We start from the raw sequence: 15,620 nt of genomic DNA on the forward strand, positions 1-15,620 counted from the left end.
TCAAAATACCAACAGAATTTTGTGGAACTTGACAAGCTGATTTTATAATTTATACAGAAATGCAAAGGGACAAGAACAGCCTAGTAGACAAGACATTACTGAAGAATGGTGGGGGGAGAGGGTGGTGAGGTTTCATCATAAGATATCAATATTTATTTTAAAGTTAAAGTCATAGTTAAAATTATAGCTATAATTAAAGCAGTGCAGCATTGAGGACAGCAAATTGACCAAGAGATCCAAGAGTCTCAAAGAAATCTGTATGTATATGACATTAGCAGCATGGTCAGATCAAGTGGACCATAAAATGATCAAACAATGACTTATCCAAATGGAAAAAACTAAAACTGAACCTTGAACTCACACCATTACAAAAAAAAAAAAAAAATCAATTTCAGGTGAGCTAAGAGCTAAATGCAAAAGACAAAACTATAAAACTTTCAAAAGACAACATAAGGAACTATCCTTATGAGCTTGTAGTAGAGAATTCCTTAAACCAAACAGAATGATACAAACTTATAAAGGGAAAGATCAAATAATTTAACTAGTCAAAATTAATAACTTCTGTTCACCACAAAGAGAGCAAAAATACAAGTCAAAACTGGGAGTATATATTTGCAATATACACAGTTGCCTAATGATTGGTATCCAGAAAATATAAAGAATGCCTACAAATCCTGTAAGAAAAATAGGCAAAATATTTGAATAGATGTTTCATGATAGCTAATTAGCACATGAAAAGATTCCTGTCCTCATTAACAAATAAGAGAATTCAAATTGAAACCACAATGGGATATCATTTCCTACCCACTGGATTGGCAAACATTAAAAACAAAATTGTGTTGGTAAGGATGTGAAAAAAAAAGAACACTTACTACACTGCCTGTCTGAAAATTGGAAAACTGAATACATACATAATATGCTATAACACAGTAATTTCACTCCTAGAGAAAGTCTTGAACAAGAAAATATGTCTAGAAAGTGCATGGCGTAGTGAATCTCCCTGGCAACATGGAATATGACTCCCGGGGAGGAATGTAGACCTGGCATCGTGGGACGGAGAACATCTTCTTGACCAAAAGGGGAATGTGAAAGGAAATGAAATAAGCTTCAGTGGCAGAGAGATTCCAAAAGGAGCCGAGAGGTCACTCTGGTGGGCACTCTTACGCACACTTTAGACAACCCTTTTTAGGTTCTAAAGAATTGGGGTAGCTGGTGGTGGATACCTGAAACTGTCAAACTACAACCCAGAACCCATGAATCTCGAAGACAGTTGTATAAAAATGTAGCTTATGAGGGGTGACAATGGGATTGGGAAAGCCATAAGGACCACACTCCACTTTGTCTAGTTTATGGATGGATGAGTAGAAAAATAGGGGAAGGAAACAAACAGACAAAGGTACCCAGTGTTCTTTTTTACTTCAATTGCTCTTTTTCACTCTAATTATTATTCTTGTTATTTTTGTGTGTGTGCTAATGAAGGTGTCAGGGATTGATTTAGGTGATGAATGTACAACTATGTAATGGTACTGTAAACAATCGAAAGTACGATTTGTTTTGTATGACTGTGTAGTATGTGAATATATCTCAATAAAATGAAGATTAAAAAAAAAAAAAAAAAAAAAAAAGAAAGTGCATGGCGTAGCAGGGAAGTCTATAATAGCAAAAACCTGAAAACAACCTAAATGTCCATACAATGGGGCTCGGTGCTGTCGCAAAACTGAACTATTCACAGCCATAGTCAAAATGGCATTTCTCAGCAGCCTAAGGATGAGTGGAATAAAGCAAGCTGCAGAAGAATATGAACTGTATAATTCTGTCATAGAAAATCCGGTAACATATAAAAAACAGATTACTGAATATTCTAGTTAGAGATACCAATATACATGATAAAAATATAAAGAAAAGCAAGGAAATGGTGAATACACAACTTGGGCTGGTGATACCTTCTAAATGGAGACAGAAGATAGTGGGATCAGGGAGGGGCACCCAGGGAACTCCAGGGAGAAGAGTGATGTTCTTTTATTTAAAGTGGATGTTAGGTACTTGGCTGTCCACTGAATCATTATTCTTTATACTTTACATATATTTTACTAATTTTATTTTGTTATTAAATTATTATTAAAAATAATTGGTAAGGGTTACCCAGGGTAGGTGATGAACACGGAGAGAGGTGCCGCTATCAGGAAGGTACTTCCCGCCCTGGACTGAGCAGCACAGACCTTAGGAGACATGCAGCACAGGATTTTTCGGTCACCCATGGTGAATAAGAAAATGCATTTTTTTTTTCCTTTCTCAAAAGGTTTTTCACCTGAGCAAGAATGAGGGAAATTTCTGACTCTGATACATTAAGGATTAGGTGTGTGGGTGTGAACGTGTATATGTGGCTAGGAAAGAGGCTGAAGGATAAGGGGAAGTGAGGAGAGAAAACAGGGTGGTGGTGTTAGTTAGGGCCCAAAACACAAGCACAAATGGGAGAGGTTAGAGCACCCAAAGAAAATGAGGATTAATGCTGAATTTGCCAATTACCGCATATGCGTCTACCCTCAGGGCCTGATGAAACCAGTTTGATTCTGGTCACCAGCCAAGGGAAAAAACCCCACTGGGTCTGATTTCACAGTGCCCTTAAGGAAGTGCCTGGTAAATCTGGTAAATGGACTCCTTGGAAGGAGGAATAAAGGGTAGGTTCTAGAATCAATTAAAAATGCCTCCATCCTGTTCTACCTGTCTGCCAGGGGACAGGGTGGAATAAATTTGCCTCGCCTAATACTAGGGATTGTTCTGCCTTAATTTTTCCTAAAGCAAAACTTGGCACTGGCCTCCAGCATGGCAGAAAGACAAGCCTGTCCCTTCCAGGCCATTCATTCTTCAGCTTGGGGCGGGATGGTAGGTGACGCATGAAGCACCTCAGGGAAGGGGCCGCTGGGCTGGCCCTTCTCCCAGCTCAAGGAACATATCAAAGGGCAGAGGGAGTCTGGGTGGCTCCAGTTCAGCTTCTTCTGAGCTCTAGCTGTTGGGTCTTTGTGTTTTTTATTACATTAGTTTTTAAAAAAAAAAAACGCTTTTAATCAGCAAGAATCAGTGAAGCAGGCTTTATGGTGCAATAATTCTGCATGTTTTGTTATAAATATCCCCAGGCAAAGTTAAGGTTATTTCATACTACTATCAAAGTAACACGCCTGCTTCAGTTGCAACAAGGAATCTGTGAGGACTAGCAAGCAGGAAGAATACCATCTGCATTTTGAGACCTTTGTTTTAATAAAATGGACACATATTACTTATAAAAGAGATTGACCAGCTGGGCAAATTCAGAGTAGTACAGAGAGCAACCAAGTTATTTGCTGACTCTACCTATTCCCAGCAGTTGTGGGATTTGGCCATACTGATGTTTACAATAAACTCTCAGAGCTCAAAAGCTACAGGTCCAGCACCAAAAGTCTCTGAAGTAAAGGGAGACAGTGTGATCTGTCAGTTTTTTGTTTGTTTTCGTTTTATATTAAGAGCTAGGACCTCCTCCCCTGAAAAAACTTCAGATAAAAGTTTGAAGTTAAGTCCAGGACGAAAAGAAACCCACACGGTTCTGGTTTCATATATTGGATTAGATACTGTTTATATAGACTGAAGAGGTTTAGCAGTGGAAACACTAAGCATGGCAGAGGGGCAGCAAAGACGGAACATGCCTTCCCTTTTATTTTGCGCAAACTTAGCAATAAGCCTTTTTAGAAAGGTTTCCAAACTTCATGCTTCCTACTAGGGAAGATTTCATAAGATTTACAATTCTTTTCCACCAAACTTCCCTAAAGTTGCAATTCTTTTTTTAACTTTTTATTATGGTAACATACACAACTCAAAATTTTCCATTTTAACCATTTTCAAGTGTACAATTCAGTGATATTAATTATATTTACAATGTTGTGCTACCGTCACCACCATCCATTACCAAAACTTCTTCATCACCCTGAATAGAGACTCGAAACTACTTTCTGCCTCTATGAATTTGCATATTCTAGTTATTTCCTATCAGGGGAATCAGACAATATCTGTCCTTTTTGCCTGGCTTATTTCATTCAACACGATGTCTTCAAGGTTCATCCATGTTGTAGCATGTATCAGAATTTCATTCCTTTTTATGGCTGAATAATATTCCATTGTATGTACATGTCACATTTTGTTTATCCATTCATCTGTTGATGGACACTTGGGTTGTAGAGCTGCAATTCTTGAAGCAAAGTTTGTCTTAGTTTAAAGGAAAAACCTACAGAGTGTCAGATTTGGTAAGAAGTTTGCTTACCTTTCAGTTTACTAAAAGGTGGTCCACACATGTTTGGATGGTGGACCTGCTTGAGGCGTGATGCCCAGCCCACTGCTTTCCTACCTTACCCCTTTCTGCTCCCCTCCCTCCGTACAGCCGTACAAGTGGATGAGACGTGAGACACCCGCATGCCCCTGCCATGTGACATGAACCTCACCTGGAGACAGACAGACCCTGTTGAATCCTCCGGCTGTGGGACTACGGAAATAGAAGCTGGGGATCCTCCATCCTAGATTTCGAGTAGGAAAACGTGCTCACAGAATGCTTCAGACATCACCTGCCGTCTGTCTCAGCTAAAGGGCAGAAGTGTGTTCCCTGACCTCCAGCCCCAAGCTTCTGAGCCACGAGGAGATGTGGTCCCTGAGCCGTGGTCTGGGATCCGCGGAGAGAGCCAGGGGCGGCGCGGAGGCCCTGGGCCCTGCCCTGCAAGCCGCAGGCCGGTGCTCGGGCGCTAGTGCACTCTGCGCTGCCGGCCGGCCCAGCACCCACCGGCGCAGCGACGTCCCTAGGACCTGGCGTCACACAGGCCACCCGCGCCGGATGCCTCTACTTCCAGGCTGCACGGAGGCGGTCACACTGACGGTCTTGGGCAGAAGAACATCTCTCTCACACCCCATCCCCCACCCCACCCCATCCCACCCCACGCACCTCCTGAAGGCCCAATCCATAGATGCTTGGAAGCAATTTCTTCTCTCAGCCCCCTTTTTACAATGGTGGGGCCGCACTACTAGGCCATAAACTAGTTCCCCTAGAGAAATGATGAGGGAGCGGCGGTTGGGTAACAAGTCTTCAGTGGTGCAGAAGCATACTCGGGGTTCTAAGTCAGGAAGGTCTTGGAAGTAAAACAGGTCTTTCCATTTGATTGCAGAGCCCGAGGCATAGCTCCCAGGACAATAGGATAATGAGAGGGGAAAACATCAATCTTCTCTCTCGGCTTCCTGGCAGGAGAGACAGGCATCTGATGCTTTGGTGGAGAAGGGCTGGGGCAGTACACTAAGAAGCTAAATTCATCCACTGAGGTGGACAGAGGGGGCTGCAGGGGGAGAAGCGGAGCATAGGTCTCAGGGGTCAGAACTACAGCTTGTAAGAACAGCCTTGATGAGGCCCACCGACAGATGCCTAGAAAGTGCAGGGTGGGGGTGGGGATGGTGTTTTCATTACACAACACATCTGAAAATGCTTCACGGTTTCAACCACACAAGTGGACCTGCTGGTTGGGGCTTCTCCATCTCCTAGCCCCTCTGGAGAAGAGCCCAGAACATACCTATGACTCAAAGGATGGGCTGTGCTGCCACCAACAGTCAGGAAAACCACTGCCAGAGTCCTGCCCAGCCGGTTTGGCTCCTGCTGACTTCCAGAATTTCCTTTCCAGAGAGTTAAAAAAAGATGATAAAATCCCTAATTATGGTTTCTGTAAGCACTTCCTCCCTCAGGCAGCTAAGAAGCTTCCCAGGTGCTAAGTGCCCTGGAAGGGGACACGGAGCCTCCCAATCCAGCTGGGGCCCACAGCTCCTCCCCTGCCTCCTCTGCACTGAGCAGCCCTCACTCGTAAATCTTCGAAGCTAGACATGGGTTCTCCTGAAGGGGCACTTTTTTCTCTTGTTTCCCAGCACAAGTCAAGAGGGGCCTCAATGGACCAATCCCAGACATGGGGTTGTCTATAGACAATCCAATGCTATGTCCTTACTTTAACCTAGCCCACTAATCCTAGCATGGAGGAGGCAAGGATGGGGGAAAGAGCACGGGAAAGAGACCCCAGGTCTCTACAGGACTGAGGACTCAGTAAGGCCCTCCTTTCAAATGCTGGCTCAGCCAGCAGGGCCATGACCCACCACCTGGCTGTGCCCTCAGCAAGGATGTCTGATGCGATGGCTACCAAGTGATTTCTTATCACGGGTCCTGCGGTGCATAAAAGACCAAGTTCAGTGGTTGAAACATAGGTTGGCATGTCCATGAAAGGTAAGCCAAGTAGCATGTGTAAAAAGCTGAGGACCACTCATACTTTAATTCAAGTGAGCATTACATTATATGATGCCAGTGTGTGGACCATCAATATATTATAATTTAAGGGATCCAGAGTCAAATGAGTTTGGATACCTGTTCTGCACTACCGCCAGTGTGGTCTGACAAGTCTAATTCCTGTGCTCCTTACCTCAGCTTAGAAGGCTCTCGGTGCACAGTCCCCTCCCCCAAAGCTGACATGCCCCAGCCTTAGAAAACTAACAGCTCCCCACATAAGGAATGTCATGCCAGTCTGGCACCTTTGCCTTCTGCCTGGAAAACCTTCTTCTTCAGCCTATGTAGCTCTTATTTATTCTTCTACTCTCAGTGTAAAGATTCCTCAGAGGCCCAAGTCTTCCAGATTAAGCTCTCCTTCTCTCGAGCACACCGTCTGTGACAGCACATAACACATTCCATGTAGGTTATTTATTTGGTGACAGGTTTGTCTCCCCCACTTGGTTCATCTCCAAGTACCCAGCACAGTGCCTGGAGTACAATGGACATGTAATAAAATTTAAAAAGCTTTTACTATCCTTAAGCTATTTGATAAATATTTATTCTTTTTCAAGGAGACTGAAAGAACAGGCAGAAAATGAAAGAAATAAACTTGATGTAAACAATGATGGAAAATCTCACACAGCACTTGGCTCATACTTTGCACTTGCCAAATGGTGTTCTAACCACCTGCTTACCTATATCTCATGTACGATGCAGTGAGCTCCTGGAGGCAAGGCACATGTCTTATTTATTTTGGAGTACACTATATGAGATGCAGTGCCTGGTACACAGTAGGCACCAAATATATGTCTGTAGGATGCATGGCAAAACAACAGAACACAATCAATCCTCAGAGCAAGAGGAGCAGTGTGATACGTTGAGGGAAAATAGCAGAGTGAATTGAAATACATCCAACTTATCAACAAAAAACCTGTAGACCTGGATGGAAGAGCCAGAGCTAAGGCCTATTGTTGGGGCACAGGGGTAAATACTGTACCAGGCAGCCAAAGCAAATGCCCGAATGTTGGGCTTGTGGGCTGTTCCCAAGCCCAGTCTTGGGACCATAGGTGATAACTGATTTCTCTCTGGGATGATTCAAACCCACTGTCCCCTGGGTTCCAGTTTTGGCTTTACTATTGACTATTTAAAGATGCTATTTTCCTCACCTGTGAAATGAAGGGCCTGTCCCAGAATCTCTAAAATGCCTTTAAGCATTCGCATGTATGATTTTGTCATTTCAAAATCTCCATAATACAGATATTCTGTTACTAAATACTGAATAAAGAATGACCATAACAAAACCCAAGAAAAATATTTAAAAATATACTATCAATGGATGAATCAAACGGAAAATTCAGCAGGGAAACCCTCAAGATAGTAATGGCACAGTTTTTCAGAATCTTAATAACAATTTCACATGCATTCTTAAATTGCTCATTTATAGAAATAGACCCAAAATGCTTTAGTTATTGTTATTGCTGTTAGTACTACTACAATTATTTTTATTATCATTTTGTCTGATATGGATTAAAAACTTATGTAGGCTAAAGGAATTCTGATGGGAATCAAACTGGAAATTCAAATCTAAAAGATATGGGAGAATTTGCTTAGAAATGGGAGAGACTTTAATAATCTCTCCTAAGAGTACAAGACTATAAATAGAGGGGAACCACCAAAGCTTAGCACTTCCAACTGGAAGAACAACAATGTTTCTCTATAGCAGATAATCCTTCTAACTCCTCTCCAATCCTCAATCACACTAAGCCCTTTGAATGCAGTTAATGTATGTAGTCAGCTAATTCTTCCATTGCTTTAATAATTTTAGGCCCAGTTCTTAAATTTGTCTGGCTCAGAAACTGACTTAGCATTGCCAGGTTTCATATGAGAATATATAAAATTTTTACATTACTAGTGTTCCTAGAAAATTGTGCATCAATCAAAATGCATTCTAGGGCTATGACCTCAAGGTAACCAGCTAATCTCTCTGGGTTTCAACTTCTTGTTTTGAAATCTGAGTATATAGCTAAGATTCAAGACAGCTTTAAAATTCCTAAGCCTGGATCTGATCTGACACACAGGGGCAGGTAATTTTAAGCAAACCTAATATACAGAAAAGTCCAGATTTGCTAAAAATCAATTAGGGAGTTTGGTAGAGCCGTGCTTCCCACACTTAAAATGCACAAAAAGATCCCCTGGTGATCTGTTAAGATGCAGATTCTGATTGAGCAGCTCTGGGGTGGGGCTGAGGTTCTGCATTCTTAACAAGCTTCCAGGTGATGCCCACACTGCTGGTCTGCAAACCACACTTTGAGTAGCAAGGGTATAGTGCATCTGCTAGGCTAAAGCCTCCCTCTAAACACTGCTAAGGGAGCTTCCTGGCATGTGATCTGTCTTGTCTTAGACCTGTGACACTGTCACTCTGGGCCACAGTTGTCTGCACTAGGGACCAGTGCCTGACTCCAAAGCAGACATTTATAGGTTGGCCAGCCACATATAAGACAGTTTAGCACAAAAGCACTGTGCAAAACATATGACCTTCCAAAAGGAATAGCATTTAATGGACCCAACCACTTCTCTCTCTTAGCTTTGAATGTGACGCGCAAAGAATTGTGCCCAGGGGTAAAATGGGCAAGAAGACACTAGAAGAGAGAACAGAAGCAGGAGCAGAGAAGTTAGCAGAAGCAGAGACAGAGTAACTGAAGCTTTGTAATACCAGAAGCACTAGAGGTGAGAGAAAGGGATTCTGATATTGAGGCCACAAGATTACAGGCTACTAGAGTTTGTGTTCTATGGTGCATAGAGCCCAGAAGCCTGGCTCAGAGGTGTTGTGTTCTGATGTTCCCTGGAACCTTTTATTAAATTCCATAATGCAGACATTGTGAGCATTCCTCTGTACCTTGCAACTCTGAAACAAACTTGTCCTTAACCTCAGATTTTACTGTAGCAAACACTCCTGGGGCATTTAAGTCATAGTATCATGCATGCCCAAGTTTCTCACAGAGACAGTAAGGTTCCACCTCAAGTCATCTTGCCAGAGCCAGGATGACCAATTCCAGCAGAAGGCAAGAGGGAAGGGACAGGGCCCTCCTAACCATTGTCATGTTCTGTGTTGAGATGGATGCACTAGGCAGTGCATATAACTGAGTTCTCCAGAGCTGCTCATGAAAACTTTGTGAACTCTGCAATAGTATAGTTAGATATAGTCACAGTTGGCTGTACAGTGACATCAGTGTTAATGAACAGATTAATGTTGGAGGGCAGCAGCCTGCCTCAGGATTTCAGTTCTGGCCTTGTCCTGTTCAGCACATTTATGGACAAGTTGAATGAACACAGAAGGCATACTTATGAAATCTGTGGATGATATGAGGCTGAGAGGAATAATGAATTGCAGTTGATTTCATAACTCAAATTCAAATGTACTCATGACAGAACCAAAATTTAAATGTTTTTGACTGGCTAGAGTAACAGCTTAAAACCAACAAAATGAACAAGACACATGTAATGTTTTCTCTGTAGGCTGATAAAGGTAATTATCAGTTAGTGCATCTCAAACTTTAGTGTGCATAGGAATCACTTGGGAATCTGGGGAAAATACAGATTCTGATTCAGTAAGTCTGGAATGGGTCTTGAGATTCTCATTTCTAACAAGTTCTCAGGTGATGTTGATGCTGCTAGTGAACAAACCATACTCTAAATAGCAAGAGTGAGAAAACCCTGGGGTGATTAGTTCACTATAGGTTTCATACCACCACAGCCTGCGTTTGCACCAATAGCGATATAGAATTCTGATCTAAGTGGCAATTGGGCCCATTATCCTCTTTACTCCTCAAACCCCATCTGCTACCTTGCACTTAGCATGGGTGTGCCGGTTTGAATGTATTATGTCCCCCAAACCGCCATTATCTTTGGTGTAATCTTGTGTGGGCAGATGTATCAGTGTTGATTAGACTGCAATTCTTTGAATGTTTCCATGGAGATGCAACCCACCCAACTGTGGGTGATGACTCAGATTGGATAGTTTCCATGGAGGTGTGGCCCCGCCCATTTAGCATGGGCCTTGATTGGTTCACTGGAGCCCTATAAACACTCAGACAGAAGGAGCAAGCTTGCTACAGCCAAGACGGACACTTTGAAGAATGCACAGGAGCTGAGAGAGGAACTGCAATTTACAGAGACATTTTGGAGATGGCCTTTGAAAGTAGACTTTTGCTCCAGAGAAGCAAAGAAAGGACAAATGCCCCAAGAGCAACTGAGAGTGACATTTTGGAGAGAAGCTGAAACCTAGAGAGGAACGTCCTGGGAGAAAGCCATTTTGAAACCAGAACTCCAGAGCAGATGCCAGCCACGTGCCTTCCCAGCTAACAGAGGTTTTCCGGACACCATTGGCCATCCTCCGCTGAAGGTACCCGACTGTTGATGTGTTACCTTGGACACTTTATGGCCTTAAGACTGTAACTGTGTAACCAAATAAATCCCCTTTTATAAAGCCAATCCATTTCTGGTGTTTTGCATTCCGGCAGCATTAGCAAACTGGAACAATGGGGAACATGACTTTTGGGCATATTAGAATACAAACAAGAGAACAATTAAAATACTAAGAAAGTTAGACTTCACCTTGTGAGAATTGAAGGAATTGAGACCCTTCAGCCTGCAGAAGGGCATACTAGATGTAGGAAAGGAAATGGATAGCTATCCTTAGATATTTAAAGTGCTGTCTCATGGGAGAGAGATTAGAACACGATGTATTAAAAAACAACCCCCCCCCCCAAAAAAAAAAAAAAAAACAGCTCAGTATAGGGATCAAGAATATAGGCTCTGAGGTTGGAAAGACCTAGGTTTATATCCCAACACCACTACTTTTCTATGACTTCCAGTAAATTACCTAATCTCTCAACACACAAGTGTCCTTATCAGTAAAACAGAAATAATAGCAATACCTATCTGAATTAGTTAATTCAGCCATATTAACTGCTGTAACAGATATTTTGGTTAGTGGCTACACATTCAACACTTATTTCTCACTTGTGCATAGTCCAAAATGGGTGTCCTTGATGAGCAGGCAGCTTTGCTCCAAGCCATGATTCAGTGACCCCAGGCTCCTTCCAGCTGGTGGCTCTGCCATCTTCAATGAGAGGCTTCTAAGGTCAGTGGAAAAGAAAAGAGTATGGAAGATCACATGTAGATTTTCATAAGCCAGATATGAAAGCATCTTCTTCCCAAACTTCTATCAACATTTTGCCTAGTTATTCAATAAATCCACAAGAAGTAGACAGAGAATGTTTTTTTAAAAGCTATAGTAGGCAAAATGCACATTTTTCAAAAAATTAGCTCAGGATCTTTTCAATATTCTAGGCATAGAAATTTGATAAAAACCTGAACTGTCTGTAATGACCCTAGATTTAGAACTTGCTACCAACTGCCAGTTCCAGAGACTAACGCCCAATGGTAGCATCTGAGGTTAAGTCAATAAAGCTATTCTTGACATTTCTTCAATTTCCAAGTCTCTTTGGTGACACATCTCTCTCCAGTAATTCTGGGCTTTGCACCTTCCTTTCCTTCTCCGATAACACAGATTCCTGACTCAAAAGCAAGCTTACCAGTATCAAAATCAATTGAACTAAATCCCTTAACAGGACTGGGTCCCCAGTTGGCATTTGGAAGCAGATTGTGAGGGGAATAGTTTCCTATGCTTTCCACATATTGTCACATTCTCATTTTAGAAGGACCATAATCCCCTTAATTCCTTAGAGAGGATTAATGCAATTGTAAAAGATCATTAACAATGCTTATATTATTCTTTGACTGGGGCCTGGTCCAGTCCCACATACAACTTAGGTTTTTTTGATAATGGTAGTAAACATGTAAGAGACATGAGGAGTCATTTATTCGATTGTTTTGCTCTCCTCAGCATTAAAGGCAACCACTATTTATGTTTATAGGAATTAAGATGGATAAAATGTGTCCAGTGATATGTTCATTTTGCCAACTGAAAGTTTAAAGAGTTCTTGAAAATCATCCAGCGTGATGACTTCACACATTTAGAGAAGTGGAGACCTAGAAGATTAAGATTTTATCAGGGTTGAATTCAAAAAGCCAACAAGCTGGTCCTTACCTTCCCCTCTTCAGCAGACAAAACTTCCATTAACATTACAGTCAGGAAAATTTATCAGACCCATAAACTAACCCTCACAAGTTACATTTCTATACTAGCTTTGAATTTGCTAAATAGTTTACATAATGAATTAGGCAATTTTTCCTTCATATTACTTTATCAGGTGGAGGACCAGTGCAAATTATGATGCAACTAAAAGGGTTCTTTCATTTCACTGCTAAGCACAACACACTGAAATCATTTTAAATCAACCATATGCCATAAAAGGAAAAGAGAAAAATGCTTCAATGTCACTTTGAGGGACAGAATTCATAAATGATGGTCTATTTTCCTAGCTGTGTTCCTTCCCATTTCTTCCTAGCATCTCCAACGGTATGTCGGGAGGAGATAAAGCTGGGTCAACAGCATGATCTAAAACATCTACATATGCACAGAAAAAAACGCTAGAAAGAAATACATCAAAATATTAACAGTGCCATGTGTTTTCATTTTCCTTATGCCTATATCTTCCAAATTTGCTACAATGAGAATATATTACTCTTATAATCAGGGGAAAATCTTTGCCGGGGGGTGGGGGTGGGGGGTGAGGGGGTGGGGAGGGAGCGTGCAGGCAATTCTTACCCTCTAATTTCTTTTTTGCAATTTATTTGAAATACAAATGAAGAACTGATCTGGAAGACTAGGGTGGGAGACTTCACTTTATCTTTCATACCTTTTGAATTTTAGACAATGTAAATATGTTAATTGTCCCCATCTTACATTTACGTAATTATCCTCCATTTCTTCCCTACATCAATTTCAAAACCCAAACTAGATTGTTTTCCTAAACATATTTTATCCTTATCTCAAACTTTTGCCTTAGAAGACCCTAGAATATGACTTAAAATCTCATCCATTCTTTTTTTTTTTTTTTTAGCTTTTATAAAGGGGATTTATTAGGTTACAAATTTTTAGTTCTAAGGCCATAAAAGTGTCCAAATAAGGCATCAACAAGAGGATACCTTCACTAAAGAAAGACCAGTGGTGTCTGGAACACCTCTGTCAGCTGGGAAGGCATGTGGCTGGCTTCTGCTGGTCCTTTGCTCCCAGGTTCTAGTTTCAAAAATGGCTTTCTCCAAAATGTCTCTGGAGTTCTGTCTCTCTTAGCTTGTCTCAGTTCCTGTGCATCCTTGCTTGTTCTCCCAAGGCATTTCTCTCTAAGCATATGGGGGTCCTCTTTTAGCTTCTCCAGGACAAACTCTGGGCTTCATCTCTTAGCTTAGCATCTCCGAAAGTCTTTCTCTCTGCATCTCCAAGTGTCTGGTTCTGTGGCAACTCTTAGCTTCTCCCGGGGGCAAACTCTGGATTACATATCTTAGCTTCTCTCCAAAATGTCTCTCTCAGCTTCTCTGAGCTCCTTCTCTCCTTGAGTTCTCTTAAAGGACTCCAGTGATCTAATTAAGACTCAACCTGAATGGGGGGGAGGGGTCACAACTCCATGGAAATAGTCAATCAAAATGTCCCACTTCACAAGATTGTCATCCATTCTTTGTATCTAATTTCTTTAGATCAAATTTCATTTCTTCTGTGAGGTATTAAACATGATTCTTCCATTTGGAAGTAGGATTTTTTTACAGGAACACCTATGAGAACCCACTATTTACCCCACTCCTTGGAACACAGTATGTGCTACTTTGCATTATTCATGTGTTTGTCTATATATTCCATCTCTCACTTAGAGATAGCTCCAGGACATAGGCTGTGTCTTACACATCTTTGTTTCCCATGGTGCTCAGCATAAAGTTCTTACAAGTTTGCTAACTGAGTATTTTGGATATCAGCATCCCATCAGGGATCATTCTCCTGAAACTCAAACTTAGATCATCCCTATTTTGATCTATTCATTAATTTTTAATGATGAGGAATATCAATCTTACGGAAAAGAGGCTGGAACAATCCTGAATTCACATGTAGTAAATAGTGAATAATTCTGTCAGTGACACTTTGTAACTACAACTGGAATACTCAATTCTTCCCTCCTCCCTTCTACCCTGGAACATAGTATAAATCAAGAATAATGGTATTGTGAAAATGGCCAGGGATAGATCAATGGTAAAAGTGGTTGAATCTAGAGAGGGGAACATGGGACCAGGAAGTAAAGAGAATTACTTTGGGCACACTCTTTTATGCTGTTTGAATGTTCACCATATATAGAATGTTCATCTATAATGTTTTCAATTAGAAATTCGAGAGTAATGGCATGGTTTCTTTACTGCTTCCAACCCTACAAGAAAGTTATTAGATAAAGCCATGAACATAAAAAGTACTCTATTTAACGGTTCCACTACAGTATCATACCTTTCTGCTAGCCTCCTATCCTCAATCCCCAATGCAATACATAAGAATTTTGCATGTTCTTTTTGCATGTTCTTTGCACACTAAGGTTCATGCATTCAACCAATGACTTTCATCAATAATAAACTACTGGAGGTGGCAAAAAGTAGAGCTATGCCATTCATAATGTATCAAACAATCATTACAAACACATACAGTATTTACTACATGTAATATGCTGTTCTAAATGCTTTACATATGACAACTCATTATACTGTCACAACCACCTCAGGGAAAGGCACTATTATTTACAGATGAGGAAACAAAGACACAGAGAAGTTAAATAATTTTCCCAAGGTCACACAACTGGTAAGAGGCAGGACTGAGATGGGAAGTCTTGCTCTACAGTGTATGCTCTTACAAATAGGCTATCCTGTCTCAATTCTACCTACAATAAGAGAATTTAGATGCCAACCTGGCATCATTATTTTAAAGAGGAGTTGCCATTAAAATTGTTCTTGTTATGGCTTACTAACAAATTCAAAAGTCTTAAAATGAGTTCATTGGGAGTATTTTCTTCCCACAAATATTCACTGTGGTAAGGTTTAAATAGATTTTAACCCTATTACTGTTAGATATCTGTTCCTCTCACCTAAATCTCTCAAGGATGGTGGTGAACACTTTGGGTGGTTTGCATATAAGTCACTCAATGTTTCCCAAAAGAAAAATATGACAAATATATTCTAATGAGGACCAATTTCCAACTAGTGAAGCAAGCAGCTTCAGTGAAAAAGCAAATGCACAAATGCAATACAACTAAAATGCATATGAAAATACTAATTAAGAGGTATTTATTGTCAGTCACTGAACAGGACTTATAAAAAATAT

The 15,620-nt window shown here is 41.0% G+C and overlaps 1 protein-coding gene across 1 annotated transcript in view; it reads right to left on the bottom strand.

Moving 5' to 3' along the window:
• The window catches only part of TAF4B (TATA-box binding protein associated factor 4b), a 197,223-nt gene that overhangs the window by 1,598 nt on the left and 180,005 nt on the right, over window positions 1–15,620 (bottom strand). Inside the window, exon 15 of the mRNA XM_037805602.1 lies at window positions 11,330–11,445. Within this exon, the coding sequence (XP_037661530.1) occupies window positions 11,330–11,445 (116 nt within the window). The remainder of the gene's footprint in view (window positions 1–11,329; window positions 11,446–15,620) is intronic.

The sequence above is a fragment of the Choloepus didactylus genome, chromosome 16 (genome assembly GCF_015220235.1).
Source record: "Choloepus didactylus isolate mChoDid1 chromosome 16, mChoDid1.pri, whole genome shotgun sequence".
Taxonomy (NCBI): Eukaryota; Metazoa; Chordata; class Mammalia; order Pilosa; family Megalonychidae; genus Choloepus; species Choloepus didactylus.